The 13,854-nt window shown below is 44.0% G+C and overlaps 1 protein-coding gene across 2 annotated transcripts; it reads right to left on the bottom strand.

The window, feature by feature from the left end:
• Positions 1 to 5,876: 5,876 nt before the first annotated feature.
• Spata31g1 (SPATA31 subfamily G member 1) lies at positions 5,877 to 9,911 on the bottom strand. Of its 2 annotated transcripts, none has more exons than XM_090330180.1 (2): positions 9,660 to 9,911; positions 5,877 to 9,314 (listed from the first exon to the last, which is right to left on the bottom strand). In XM_090330180.1, exons 1-2 carry the CDS (start codon positions 9,891 to 9,893, stop codon positions 5,946 to 5,948), a joined length of 3,603 nt encoding a protein of 1,200 aa, XP_090186306.1. In that variant the 5' UTR covers positions 9,894 to 9,911; the 3' UTR covers positions 5,877 to 5,945. The 2 variants fall into 2 exon arrangements, 1 of the variants encoding a protein (XP_090186306.1); XR_016534966.1 differs by lacking the exon at positions 9,660 to 9,911 and adding an exon at positions 9,401 to 9,473 and having other exon boundaries at positions 9,237 to 9,314.
• Positions 9,912 to 13,854: the final 3,943 nt, after the last annotated feature.

Here is a 13,854-nt window from a genome sequence, read left to right as displayed (position 1 = left end):
TTAATGTTACTATTAATGTTTTGTACAGATGGGGTACCATTACATAAGTCAGGTAACAAGTACATGTCTTTTTTTGGACAATGTCACCCTTTACTTTCCTCCAGTTTCTCCCTCCCACCTACATAGGTCATTTCCCATAGTATGCGTATACTGAATAGCATGATTGCGTTTGTTCACTCTTCATTTCTGTGTCCTCCAACTTTCCCCTCCAGAAGGAACAAAACACAAGACAAAAAACACTGCCACCAGCAATATTAATGACAAAAAAACAAAACAAAAAAAAACCCTTGCTTTTATTTCCTGGAGTTTGTTTCATTAGATAGTATTTTATTCAAAAAATATTGTTGTAAAGGTGATATACAGAGGGATTACAGTTATGTAAGTCAGGTAATGACTATTTCTTATGGACAATGTCTCCCCTTCCTGGGCTCCCCATTTTTCCCTCTTGTCCCTACCCACAAATTATATAGTTCATTTTCAGCATAGTATCTAGTGAGTAAGATGCTGTATTTGTTCACTCTTTGCCCGTTCCTTTGTTCCCCCTTACCTCCCAAAGACAAATGAACAAAAAAAAACCTAGCTACTCAGGAGGCTGAGATCTGAGGATCACTGTTCAAAGCCAGCCTGGGCATTAAAGTCTCCAATTAACCACCAGAAAACCAGAAGTAGCACTGTGGCTCAATGATAGATTGCTATCCTTGAGCAATGAAGAAAACCCCATAATTCACTTTAGTAGGGCACCATGTGCCCACTGTTCAGGAGACTGAGGATTGGTTTGAAGCTAGTCCAGGGCAGAAAGGTCTGTGAGACTTATCTCCAGTTAACTAGCAAAATGTTAGAAGTGGAGATGTGGCTCAAGTGGTATAGTGGAACTCAAGCCCAGGCCCTACTACTAACGAGAGAAAGACATTTTGTGAAGTTTCTTGCACAAAGCCAGTGTTTTACCACTTGAGCCACAGTTGTACTTTGGCTCTCCCCCTTTTGGGGTAGGTGTAATTGGAGATTGGAGTCTTGGAGACTTCTTTGTGGGCTTGTTTAAACTATCCTCAGATCTCAACCTCCTGGGTAGCTAAAATTACAGGTATATACTACTGGCATTGGGCTAAGTTTGGGGGGGAGGGGAGTTTGAGATAGTTACTTAATAGTCTAGGCTGGCCTCAAACTGATATTCTTGGCTCTACCTCCCAAGTAATGTAGTACAGGTGTCTATTAGCATCCCTGGCTGTTGGAAATTAATATTTCAAATAATATTTCCAGCTGTCAGAGATTGCCATCTTAAATACATACTGTTTTGGGTCTGTCTGTTCAAGTAATATTTTTCTTCATACGTTATGAATTGAACCCAATGCACATGTTCTACCACTGAGTTACAAAGGTTTTCTAGATTCCAGTTACACGTGTTATATTTAAACTGAGGCAGGTGCTGGTGGATTAGGGTTGAAGCCACCCTGGACAGGAAAGTATGTGAGACTTACCTCCAATTAACTACCAAAAAGTCAGAAACAGCTGTGGTTCAAGTAGTATAGAGTCGGCCTTGAGTAAAAAACTAAGGGAGTGCATGAGGACCTGACCCACTACTGGCACAGAAACTTAAGGAAGTGATGCTAGAGATGGAGAAGTAGCAATGGCTTTGAAATATATTTCATAGATACAATGGATTAAATTGGAGTATAGAGTTCATAATGACTGGCTTCTTCTGGCTTAAGTATTTGGTATATAGATATGGGAGGGAAAAAATGGAAAATGAGAGAATTTTTGAGTAAGATGAAATGATACCAAGTAGATAATTGGTTATGTGGATCAGAGACCTCTTAAAATGATCTATTTGGTATTACAGTAACTTTATAAGCTTGACCATTGGTAAAATTGGGCATAGTTTTAGAGGAGTTCTAGCATACTATATTTGCAATATATGTAATAGGTTGAATTAATACCTCGTATATACTCCACATGGCCTCAAAGACCTCCAAGAAACAACCACATCCTAATTCCTGGAGCTTGTATTTCACATGGTGAAGGAAAATTAAGATTATATATGGAATTCAAGTTACCATCTTGTTGAAGACAGGAAGAGTAAATGAAAGTGAGGCTTTTTGTTGTGGGACTTGAATTCAGCCTGGGTGTTGTCCCTGAGCTCTTCATCTCAAGGCTATTGCCCTACCAGCCACTTCTGGTTTTCTGGTGATGAACTGGAGATTAGAATCTCATGGACTAGTGCCAGGGCTGGCTTGAACTTTGAGCCTCAGATCGCAGGAGCCTCAGATTGCAGCCTCCTGTGTAGCTAGGATTGCAGGTGTGAGCCACTACACCTGCAAAAAAGCCTACTGGCTTTTTTCTTTGTTGCTGTTTTCTTCTTTTTGTCTTTGGGAGAGTGTGGAGAATACAGAAATAGAGGGACAAAGGTTGAATTAACGCAACAGTAGTACTCACCAGACACTTAAAAATGAGCCATGCAACTTGTGGGTGGGGATGGGAGAGAAAAATGGAGAGCGAGGGGAAGGGTGATATTGTCCAAAAAGAAAGATCTTCCTTACGTGACTTATGTAACTGTAACCCTTCTATATATATCCCCTTTATAACAATAAAAAATAGAAAGTGTGAGAGCTAAAACATCCAGGAGGATAGCAAGTGATGAAGGGCTTACCTGCCATGAACAAGGCTAAGTTTGAGCTGTAGCCTTGGTGTGTGGGGAGTGGAGTGGTTGAACTCAGGGCTTACTTGTTGGCAAATGCTGTAATATTTCAGCCATACTGTCCATTCTTATTTTTTTAATTTAAAAAAATTTTAAGAATTTATTGACATAGATTTTTACATCATATTTCAAATGACATGTTTAACAACTATTCAAGAAGGGAATCTCTGTATATAATCATTGGTACTTAGTTTTAGAACATAATTAAAATTAAGCTGAGGGTTTGTATGTCATAGATACATATTAATCTATGTAATAAAACATGTCTATAGAATCATAAATTTTTATGTCTATGTAGATATGTTTATATTTCCAATACCATGTCCATAACATTGGGTACACAAATATCGAGTCATCGCATTTTTATTTTTATTGTTATTTTGTTTTTCATTTATTTTTTTGCCAGTCCTGGGCTTGAGCTCAGGGCCTGAGCACTGTCCTTGGACTTTCTCAAGGTCAGAGCTCTACCACTTGAGCCTCAGCACCACTTCTGGCTTTTTTCTTTTTTTCTTTTTTTTTTTTTTTTGCGCCAGTCCTGGGCTTGGGCTCAGGGCCTGAGCCTTCTCTTTGGGTTTTCTCAAGGTGAGAGCTCTACCACTTGAGCCACAGGACCATTTCTGACATTTTTCCTATATTATGTGGTACTGAGGAATCAAACCCAGGTTTTCGTGCATGCTAGGCAAGCACTCTACCACTAGGCCAAACTCCCAGCCCTTCTGGCTTTTTTCTATATATGTGGTAATGAGGAATTGAACCCGGGTCTTCATGTATGCTAGGCAAGCGCGCTACCACTAGGCCAAACTCTCAGCCAACATTTTTTTTTTTGTACCGTCCTGGGGCTTGAACTCGGCCTGGTTGCTGTCCCTGAGATTCTTTTGCTCAAGGCTAAAACTCTACTACTTGTCACAAATCAACCTCCAGCTATTTTGTTTTTAGTCCTTAATTGGAGATAAAAATGCCATGGACTTACTGCCTGGACTGACTTTGAATGGCAATCCTCAGTTCTCAGCCCCCTGAGTAGTTAGGATTAGAGGTATGAACCACTGGCTCTGGACCCATTTATTTTTATTCCTTGGTGCCAGTCCTGGGCCTTGACCTTAGAGCTTGGACGCTGTCCTTGAGCTTTGCTCTACCACAGCTCCACTTTCACCTTTTTTAGTAGTTAATTGGAGGTAAGAGTCTTACAGGCTTTCCTGCCTCAGCTGGCTTTGAACTATGATCCTCAGGTCTGTCTCCGGAGTAGCTAGGATCACCACTGGTACCTGGACATTTTTATTTTTTAAGTAAGATCTCACATTTATGCTAGAGCTCTTTCAGATTCTTCCTAATGTCCCCTTAGAGGTATGGGTGAGATCTACCATGCCTGGCCAGATTTCTAGGGCCTAAAAGTAAGTTAAGGGCTGAGTGGTAAAGGATCTGCCTAGCAAGAGCAAGATCCTGATTCAACCTCTAATAAAGTAAAACAAAAGATTTTTTTAGTTAACCGTGGGACTTGAACTCAAGGTCTGAGCTTTTGTGCTGAAGGCTAGTGCTTTACCACCTTCAACCACAGAGTCATTTCTTTTTTTTTTTTTTTTTGGCCCCCTTCTCTTTCTGGCCCCGCTCGCTCCGGTCAGGCTCGCTCCCTCACGCTCCTGGCCCCGCTCGCTCCGGCCTCGCTGGCTCTGGCTCGGCTCGATCCCGCACGCTCCGGTCCTGCTCGCTCCGGCCACCACTCGGTTGGGCTCCGCTTGCTTGCTTTCGCTCTCTGTCGCCGTCGCAGTCTCGTCTCTGCCACTTTTCCGGTTTGGTTGTGTCTCGTCTCTGCCACTTCCGGCTTGGTTGTGTATGTGGGATACCGAGGAATCGAACCCGGGTCCTTGTGCATGCTAGGCAAGCACTTTAACCGCTAGGCCAAACTCCCGGGCCCCACAGAGTCATTTCTATAAAACTTTTTTTTTTGCCAGTCCTGGGGCTTGAACTCAGGGCCTGGGCACTGTCCATGGACACTTTTGCTCAAGGCTAGTAGTGCTCTGCCATTTGAGCCACAGCACCAGTTCCTGCTTTTTCTGAGTGTGGTACCTAGGAATCAAGCCTAGGGCTTTGTGCATGCTGGGTGAGCACTCTACCCACTAAGCTACACACCTAGTCTTATAAAACAGATCTTTTTAAATGGAGCAAACAGGATATGCCATTGTTTATCCCAGTGGTCCCAGTTTAATCACAAGGGTTTTTTTCTTTGTTGGTCGTGGGATTTGAACTCTGGGCCTGGGCCACAGTACCACTTCTGGTTTTCTGGTGATTTATGGAGATAAGAGTCTCATGGACTTTAGTGCCCAGATTGGCTTTGAACCACTATCCTCAGATCTCCGCTTCCTGAGTAGCTAGAATGACAGGTGTGAGTCACCATGCCCGGCTTCACGAGGGTTTTTTTAAGTGGGAGACAAAACAAGTGCTACAGTGTAAAGAGGACTTGGCTTTTGTAGCTCTGAAGATGGAAAGAAGATAGTAACCACGGAATATGGCTCTAGAAACTAGGAAAGACAAAGATGAAATTCTACCTGAAGCTTACAGAGAAAAGTATCAATTTCTTGACTTTTTTTTTTTTTTTGACAGTCCTGGCTTGAACTCAGGGCCTGGGCACTGTCCTTGAGCTTTCTCAAGGATAATGCTCTATCACTTCCGGCTTTTTCTGTGTATAAGGTACCAAGGAATCAAACTCAGGGCTTCATGCATGCTAGGCAAGTACTCTACCACTAGGCCACACTCCTGGCTCCTTGACTTTTTTTTGCCAGTCCTGGTCTTGAGCTCAGGGCCTGAGCACTGTGGTTGGACTTTTTCTCAAGGCTAGAGCTCTACCACTTGAGCTTCAGCACCACTTCCAGCTTTTTTCTATGTATGTGGTACCGAGGAATTGAACCTGGGCCTTCGTGCATGCTAGGCAAGCACTCTACCACTAGGCCAAACTCCAGGCTCCCTTGACTTCTTGATTTTAACCCTGCAAGATGTGTCAGTGTTTCCACAAATTCATATTACTTTATAGTACTCCGATAGTTTCTAAACAATAGTTGAGTAAAACTGCAGTAGAAAAATCAGCAAAGGCTGTTAATGAGTACTTACAGCGTACAGTAACCTTGTGCAAAAGCACTGGGGATGGATGAGCTAACCCCAAAGAAGACACACACAGGTCTAGTGTTTAGTTCAGCTGCTTTATTAGGAATTTTTCTTATTGCCTCCTATCCCTCACCTGGTTTAGCTTATAAATTGTGGGATACTAGGTGCCAGAACTACCAGATTTTTTTCTACTGACTGGATTTGTTGGGCTGTGGAGTTCACGGATACCCAGAAATTTGGCTAACATACTTTGGAAACTCCTGGTATGGGGAGCTTGGGTGATAGAGCTGGGGAGATGCTTTTCCGTGTGGGCCCAACGACAGTGCTTACAGTGGTGAGGATTCTGGATACCACCAGTTACCAAACCTACCTTCCATTTATCCTGGGGATTTGCAACCTTGGGGAGAAGCTGCTGAGGTAGGGTGGTGTGTGGAGAACTCTGATCCCTGTGCTGAGACCTTGGGGAAGATCTGTTTGCAGGAGCCTCTGCTACCCTCCAGGCCTGGAAAGGGTAACTTTTCCCTATGACTTTACAGGACCCCCGTCTTGCCTTCCCTCCTGCACATTCTCCCGCTTTATGTTTTCTGAGAAACTTTTGGGTTAAAGAAACTTTGTTCTGTTTTTTGCCTGAGGCTAGACCCCCAGTCTTTGAGAACTCTCTCCTCCCTGGATGGTTCTCATCAGCTTCTATGTGAACATTTGGCTTCTGGGATGGGACTTGGGTTACCAACTTTACCTTAATTCTCTCTTTTTTCTGAGACTCTTGCTTTGCCCTGTCAGGCGCCTGTAGCTGGGAAGAGTGGGAGTGATGGCCCTGGGGGACCTCTATGGGCTGAAATACTGTGTCTTGAATTTTGGGGGGATGACAACTTGAATAGTGCAACTTAAGATGCCGAATCTGCTGTGGTGGACAGGAAGAGGGTTCTGAGGAATCTGGAGTGGTGGCGCTCAGGGCAGGAGAGCTGCAAAGTGGTTGACTTAAGCTAGAGGATTTGAAAGGACTCTGGTGCAGTCTCTTTAGCCTGAACTCCAATTCTCTACTCCATTGCCAGACATGGGTCCCAGGGTGAGTGAGTACCTCTAGGACAGCCTCTCCCTGAGAGGATAGGGCCTTCGCCTTAGTTTCCGAGAACATCTTTCCTTTCCCAATGTCAGGTTCAGTGGGCTCAATCTTCGGGGCTTTGGTTAAGGTTGGAGGCCAGGATATGGGACACAAGGTATTCAACAATGGAAGGCTGGGACCCTGGGGGACCTCTTTTTCTTGCACATTTCTACACACAAATTCAAGGTCAGTGTGTAGGTTTAATGGAGCTGTGGACAGTGAGCTGGGGGCTTGTTGCTCAGTGGCCCAGCAGTTCTTTGCCTGCTCCACTGCATCCCCCTCAGGCTTATCGTTGCACTGATCTCCAAAAGACTCACTTATGTGGGACTTTGAAATAGAATTTGAGGGTTGGTTGGGGGACATAGGAACATGACAGTTTTCTAACTGTTCCATATATCTTCCAACAGGCTCAGAATCAGACCCAGCTCTTAAGGGCTTGGCTCCATAGAGCTCTTGGGATAAGCTGCAAGCTGGAAGGTCAGAGGCCCAGGACCTTGTTTGTATGTCTCTGTAGTTAGCATTAGAATCAAACAGGACCACTGTGGGGCTAATTCTGAGGGACTCTAGTGCAAGAGCATATGGTAGGCTGAGAGCCCAGGATGGCGGCTCAGAAGCCCAGGATTTCTTGGAATACCTATTACCTTTCAATTTAGCTTCTATAAAGGGAGTTAGAGGTGTGCTCTGGGTAGAGTCTGTGAAATCAGATTCCCAAAAGTTCTCTGTCTGCTCCTTGATCTCCCATAAAGCTTTGAACTTTGACAGGTCTTTCTGGGAACCTACTCTCAGCAGAGAGTCTAAAGGAAGGTTGGTAGATGAAACTGCTTCTACAGAGACCCAAACATTTTCTCTACTCTCTGTTCCCTTCTGTGAAGTCTCAGATTCTGATGGGACATAAGCAAGGCTAGTTTCATAGCCATTTGTGTTAAGATCCAAGGCTTGGGGTTCAAAGGCCCAGGGGTTTCCTGAGTTTTCTTTGCGCTCCCACTGAGGATTGTCTCCAGATGGATCTTCTAGGAGAATCCTCTCCTGGAGTTCTAACAGGGAATCTAGAGGAGGGGATGGGGCTGGCATTGGAAACATAGAAACCTCAGGGCGATTTCTGTATTCCATGGTTTCCCTGAAGTCATCAGGAGCAGAACATTTTCCTCTAGGGTTAACTTTTGGGGATTCTGACAGAGATGCTGGTTGGCAGAAGGTTGTTTTTAGGGGCTTAGAAGCTGGGGGGATCTCACTAGTAGGTCCTATGCTTCCCAGCTGAGCTTTGTAAACAGGAGGGCTAGTTCCTTGAGGTTCTGTCATGGCTGCTATGGGTTGACAGGGAGCCAGGATTGGGGTCTCAGAGATTGGAGGATTCTCCTTTTGCTCTGTGGTTTCCTCCATGGCCTTAGATCCAGACATACTTTCTTTAGGATTAACTCGCTGGAATTTTGGTAAGGAAGCTGGAGTTGGGCTGGGAGCTAGTATTGCTGGCTCAGAAATTTTCAAGTGCTCATTTTGTCCCATGGTCCTCCATGAGGCCTCAACCCTATCTTGGATACCCTGAGAGATAGAGGGATACAGCAAAGAGGCAGAAGATGACCCTGGATTGTTCTGATGGAGGCTAGGGTCCCATGGCATATTCCAGCAGGCCTCAGGTGAAGATAAGAGCTTAGAGGGTATGATTCTTTGGAGTTTAGGCTCTAGGTGCAGGGCTTGATCCTCAGAGACCCAAGAAACCTCTTCCTGCTGTGAAAGCCAGTGTATGTCTGCCTTAGCACCAGATAGGACTCTCTTGGGATCCATAGGCAAGGGCTTAAAGTTATGGAGGGATAGTGTTGGGGTAGAAGGGGAAGATGGAGATGAAACTAGCTGAGGATTCTGGGCCATTTCTTCCAGATCTTCTCTAGTATGGGCTTCACAGGTAGGAACCTGGGCTGGAGAGTGACAATGCGGAAGCAACAGGTTGTACTTAGGCAAGAAGGCAAGCTTGTTGAAGAAAACAGAAGGACAAATAGACAACTTCAGAGGAGATGGGCCATCTGAGCTCAGGAAGATAGTCTCCAAGGACTCACTGTGCAGAGAGGGAAACCCCCAGAAGAGCTGGCTTCTTTTCTGCTGTAGATAGCTCCCTGATGTTATCTTGCTCCTGGCAGGTAAGTTGGTCAGAATCTGGATGGTAGGGTAGGATCTAAAAGGGCTTGAGGACTGTAAAATTATTTGCTCTGGTGTCTCTGTGGCCTTGGGAAGGCCCTCAGAACCATAGGTCAGTTGGGGTGAGATCGTGGTCCCTTGCTTTCCAATGGGAACGTCTTTGGAAGAAGAATTTGGTTTCAGTAGATCCAAAGATGATTCTTCCTCGTCTTCTTCCTTCTCTTCTTCCTCTTCCTCCTCTGATTTCTGCTTCCACAGATGATTAAGGAAGGCCAAATGGCAAAAAAGTGGTAGGCCCTAGAGAATAGAAAATACTAATATCAGGCATGAAGGATTTTCAGAAATTGTTCAGTTTCTGCTGTACATCTAGGTCAGTGACTCACCTATTGTAAACAGTCATTGAGCCAGGTCTTCATCCAATAGCTTCCCAGCCTGCATTTGAAGATCAGCTATTTCCTCATAAAAGTATGTCTACATTCAGTGATCACTCATCTGGTTTCAAATCATATGTCGATAGACACCCAGCCCCAAAACTAGAGCTTAAGGGTCACCCATGTGGGGCCAGATCTATGCCAATGATAATTGGCATATCTTACTGTCCACATTTATCTAAGTAAACACTCATGATCAGTGGTCACCCACCTTGCCTTGCTTCATGTCTCCAAAGCACCAGGGCTGAAGCTGTTGCCACCTCCCAAGCTGCCACCATCTTCGGATCTGCCAAATAATGAACAAAAATAGTATCACCAGATCCCCTGGACTCTGGAGGCAAGTGTTGCTGCCACAGTGTCTGCAGGCCAGAACACATGCCAGCTGGCCCCAGAGAAGTCCTATATCTCCCTCAGTCCCAAGCAGGTCCTCCAGCAGCCATTCCATTTTCTTAACCTAGTGGCAGTTTATCCTGAGGTCATCACAGAACAAAGAACTCCCCTCCCCCCCACAGGCCTAATAGCCTGTCCCTTGAATTTAGGGCTCCAGAGTATAGCAAAACCCAATAATGTCTCGATTCCTGGGGTCAGAACTATTCTTTAGTCATTATGGAACTAGCATAGCATTGAACTACCTGTACAAACCTTATTTCTGCTACTTCCTATCTATAAAGCCCAAATGACTTAATCTTTCAGTACCTCAGTTTTCTTATCTATAAAATAGCTTTCATTAATAGTGGAAAATTGCTACATATAGTATGATATATATGATATATGATATATAATTATATAGTTGTATATTATATAATTGGTTGACTATGTATTATAAATTAATCAAGTGTAATTGTGTACACCTGTAATCTCAGCTATCTGGAGAGAGAAGCTGATCTTGATTTCAAGATATGTTAGCCTGGAGCCGGGCATGGTGGCTACACCAGTAATCCTAGCTACTCAGGAGGCAGAGAGCTGAGGATCATGGTTCAAAACCAGCCCAGGCACTGAAGATTGAGAGAGACTCTAATCTCCAATTAACCATTAGAAAATGGAAAGTGGCGCTGTGGCTCCAGGGGTAGGGTGGTAGCCTTGAGCTGAAGAGCTCAGGGACAGTGCCCAGGCCCAGAGTTCAAACCCCACCTGCCGACAAGAAAAAAAAACAAAGATTTGCTAGCCTGGGCAAAGGTAAGGAGCCTTTTCTCTAAAACAAAGTAAAGAAGGGAGGGACTGGGAGAGAATAAGGGAAGGGAAGACACCATATGAAAAGAATGTTCTAATTTCCTTACTCATGTAATAGTAATCTCTCTGTACATGCCCTTTAAAATAACAATAAACTAAATGAAAAACAACAACAAAAACAACAAAGGGCAGGGGTGGGCTCAAGTGGTAGAGCACTTACCTAGTAAACAGGATGTCCTGGGTTCAGTTTCTATTGCCAAAACGAAACTACTGTTACCACAGGTTGTTTTGAGGATTAAATACATGTCTGTTTGGGGCTATTTTGTAGGCTATAGTAAAATTTCCCTTTTTTCTATAAAGCCCAGTGTGGCCTTGAACTTTTTTTTTCCTTTTCTTCGTGTGTGTGTGTGTGTGTGTGTGTGTGTGTGTGTGTGTTGGAGGATACTAGGGTTTGAGGTTACTTAGGGCCTCACTCTTGCCAGGATCTAGAAGAGCTTAATTTATGACATAGCCCACATCCCAAACCCTTTCCATCTCATTCTCCTTTTATCATTTCTATGTGGTAAAATCTGCAGTCTGTCTCTGCCTTACCTACCCTTAAGGAAACAGCTCAGCCACGTTGGATAATATCACACATATGAAGTAGGTGCTAGTAGCTCGTGTCTATAATCCCTGCTACTTGAGAGGCTTATATAGGAAGGATGTCAGCCCAAGCGAAAATGTTTGCGAGACCCCTTTCTCAGCCAATAGTTAATCATAGTGCTGTGTAACCATCATCCTAACTCAGTGGGAATTGTAAATGAGTGGATTTGGGTACATGCTGGGGCAGAAAGTGACACCTTAGCTCAAAAATAACCAGTGCAAAAAAGAGGGTGAGGACTGGACTAGGAGTTTGGTCTAGTGGTAGAGTGCTTGCCTAGCATGCATGAAGTCCCAGGTTTAATTCCTTGGTACCACATAAATAGAAAAGCCAGAAGTGGTGCTATGGTTCAAGTGGCAGAGCTCTAGCCTTGAGGACATAGCCCAAGGACAGTGCTCAGGCCTTGAGTTCAAGCTCAAAAAATGCTGGCAAAAACAAATAAAAGAGGGTGTGATGGTAGAGGTTTAGCTCAGTGGTAGAGTGTCCACCTTAGAAATGGAAGGTTTTTTTTTGGTTGGTAATAGGGCTTGAACTCTGGGCCTGGGCATTGTCCCTAAATTCTTCAGCTCAAGGCTCTGCCCTCCCCCTGGGCCTGGGTGTTGTCCCTGAGCTTTTTAGCTCAAGGCTACTGCCCTACCCCTTGAGCCACAGTGCCACTTCTGGTTTTCTAGTGGTTAATTGGAGATAACAGTCTCATGGACTTTAATGCCCAGGCTGGCTTTGAACTGCGATCCTCAGATCTCAGCCTCTTGAGTAGCTAGAATTACATGTGTGAGCCACCTGGCCCAGCTAGAAGTGTAAGTCCTTGAGTTCAAACTCCAGTCCCCCCACCACATACATATATGATCACACATATTAGTCTACAATTATAGTGGTCAGCTTTACCATCACTTGAAAGGCATTCATTTTAAAATGTATTTATTAACTGTATATTATTTTCCAGGTACTACACCAGGTGCTTGGGAAACATCAGTAATCAAAATGGAGTTTCCTGCTCATGGAGCTTATGCCATTTATTCTTTCTAATCTTACTCTACTTAGCAAACTCATCCCCCTCAAAATCACTCTAAACTTTCACTTGACATAACTTGTTTTCCACTACCACAGCACGTGTAGAAGATTACCACTTTTCAGAGGAATCAGAGCTATCACATGGGACTTTTCATCATATCCCTATAGTTCTAGCTACTCTGGAGGCTGAGCTATGGGAATAGAGATTCAGTGAAATTCCTATCATCAGTTAAGTACTAAAAATAGTCAGAAGTGGAGCTGTGGGTAAAGTAGTAGAATGTTAGCCTTGAGCAAAAAAGCTCAGGGACAGCGCCCAGATCTTGGGTTCCAGCCCTAGAACAGGCAAATGCATAAAACAAAACAAAAAAACCCCACACAATATTACAGTGCTAGGGTATGGCTCAAGTTTGAGATCCTGAGTTCAAACCCCATTACAGCCAAAAAAGAGAAGCAAGCTAACACAAAAACAAAATATCATTGCATCTAATTTTCTTCCTTGTGATTTTTTTTTTTTTGTGAGTCATGGGGCTTGAACTTTGGGCCTGGGCACTGTGGGCCTTGTCCGTGAGCTCCTGAGCTCAAGACTACTGCCCTACCCCTGAGCCACAGTGCCACTTTCAGTTTTCTAGTGGTTAACTGGAGATAAGAGTCTCATGGTCTCTAGTGCCTGGGCTGGCTTTGAACTGCGATCCTCAGATCTCAGCCTCCTGAGTAGCTAGGATTACAGGTGTGAGCCACCATGCCCAGCTCCCCTTGTGCTATTTTTTTTTTTTTACCAGGCCAGGGCCCTGAACTCAGGGCCTGGGCACTGTCCTTGGGCTTTCTCAAGGCTAGAGCTCTACCAATTGAACCACAGCACCATTAATGGCTTTTTTCTATGTGTGTGGTACCGAGGACTCCAACCTGGGTCTTCGTGCATGCTAGGCAAGCACTCTACCACTAGGCCAAAATGGGCCCTGTTATTTTTTTTTAAGTGGTCATACAGAAGGGATTCAGTTCAACATGTCAGTTTATCAGCATAATACTACTTTTTTTGGAGGTCCTGGGGTTTGAACTCTGAGCCTGCGCTTTGTCTCTAAAAGCTTCTTTTGCTCAAGGGGAGCACTCTATCACTTGAGCTATAGTGCCACTTCTGGCTTTTTTGAGTAGTTTATTAGAGATAAGAGTCTTTCACAATTTCCTGCCTGGCCTGGGTTTGAACCATGATCCTCAGATCTTAGCCTCCTGAGTAGGATTAGACTTTATCCCCTGGCACCTGGCATGAGTATAATACATCTTGACCAAAGTCATCCTTTCATAATTCTCCATCTCTCCCATCCTTTCTGCTATGGTTAGTGAAAAGTATCTCTCAGAATCATTTGCTTCTCAAGATAAGATGCCCTTATGTGACATCTTCTATACATAATTTTTCATACAAGCATTTTCTGCAAGTATTTTACTTATAACATCTTTTTCTTTTAGCCAGATTGGCTTTGAACTGGTAGTCCTGGTAGTTCTTATTTTTACTGGCTCCTTTCTTTCTTTCTTTCTTTCTTTCTTTCTTTCTTTCTTTCTTTCTTTCTTTCTTTCTTCTCTCTCTCTCTCT

This window comes from Megascapheus bottae, chromosome 3, assembly GCF_031878675.1.
Source record: "Megascapheus bottae isolate mThoBot1 chromosome 3, mThoBot2.hap1, whole genome shotgun sequence".
NCBI classification, from domain to species: Eukaryota; Metazoa; Chordata; class Mammalia; order Rodentia; family Geomyidae; genus Megascapheus; species Megascapheus bottae.
This window is presented reverse-complemented; position numbering and strand designations above follow the sequence as displayed.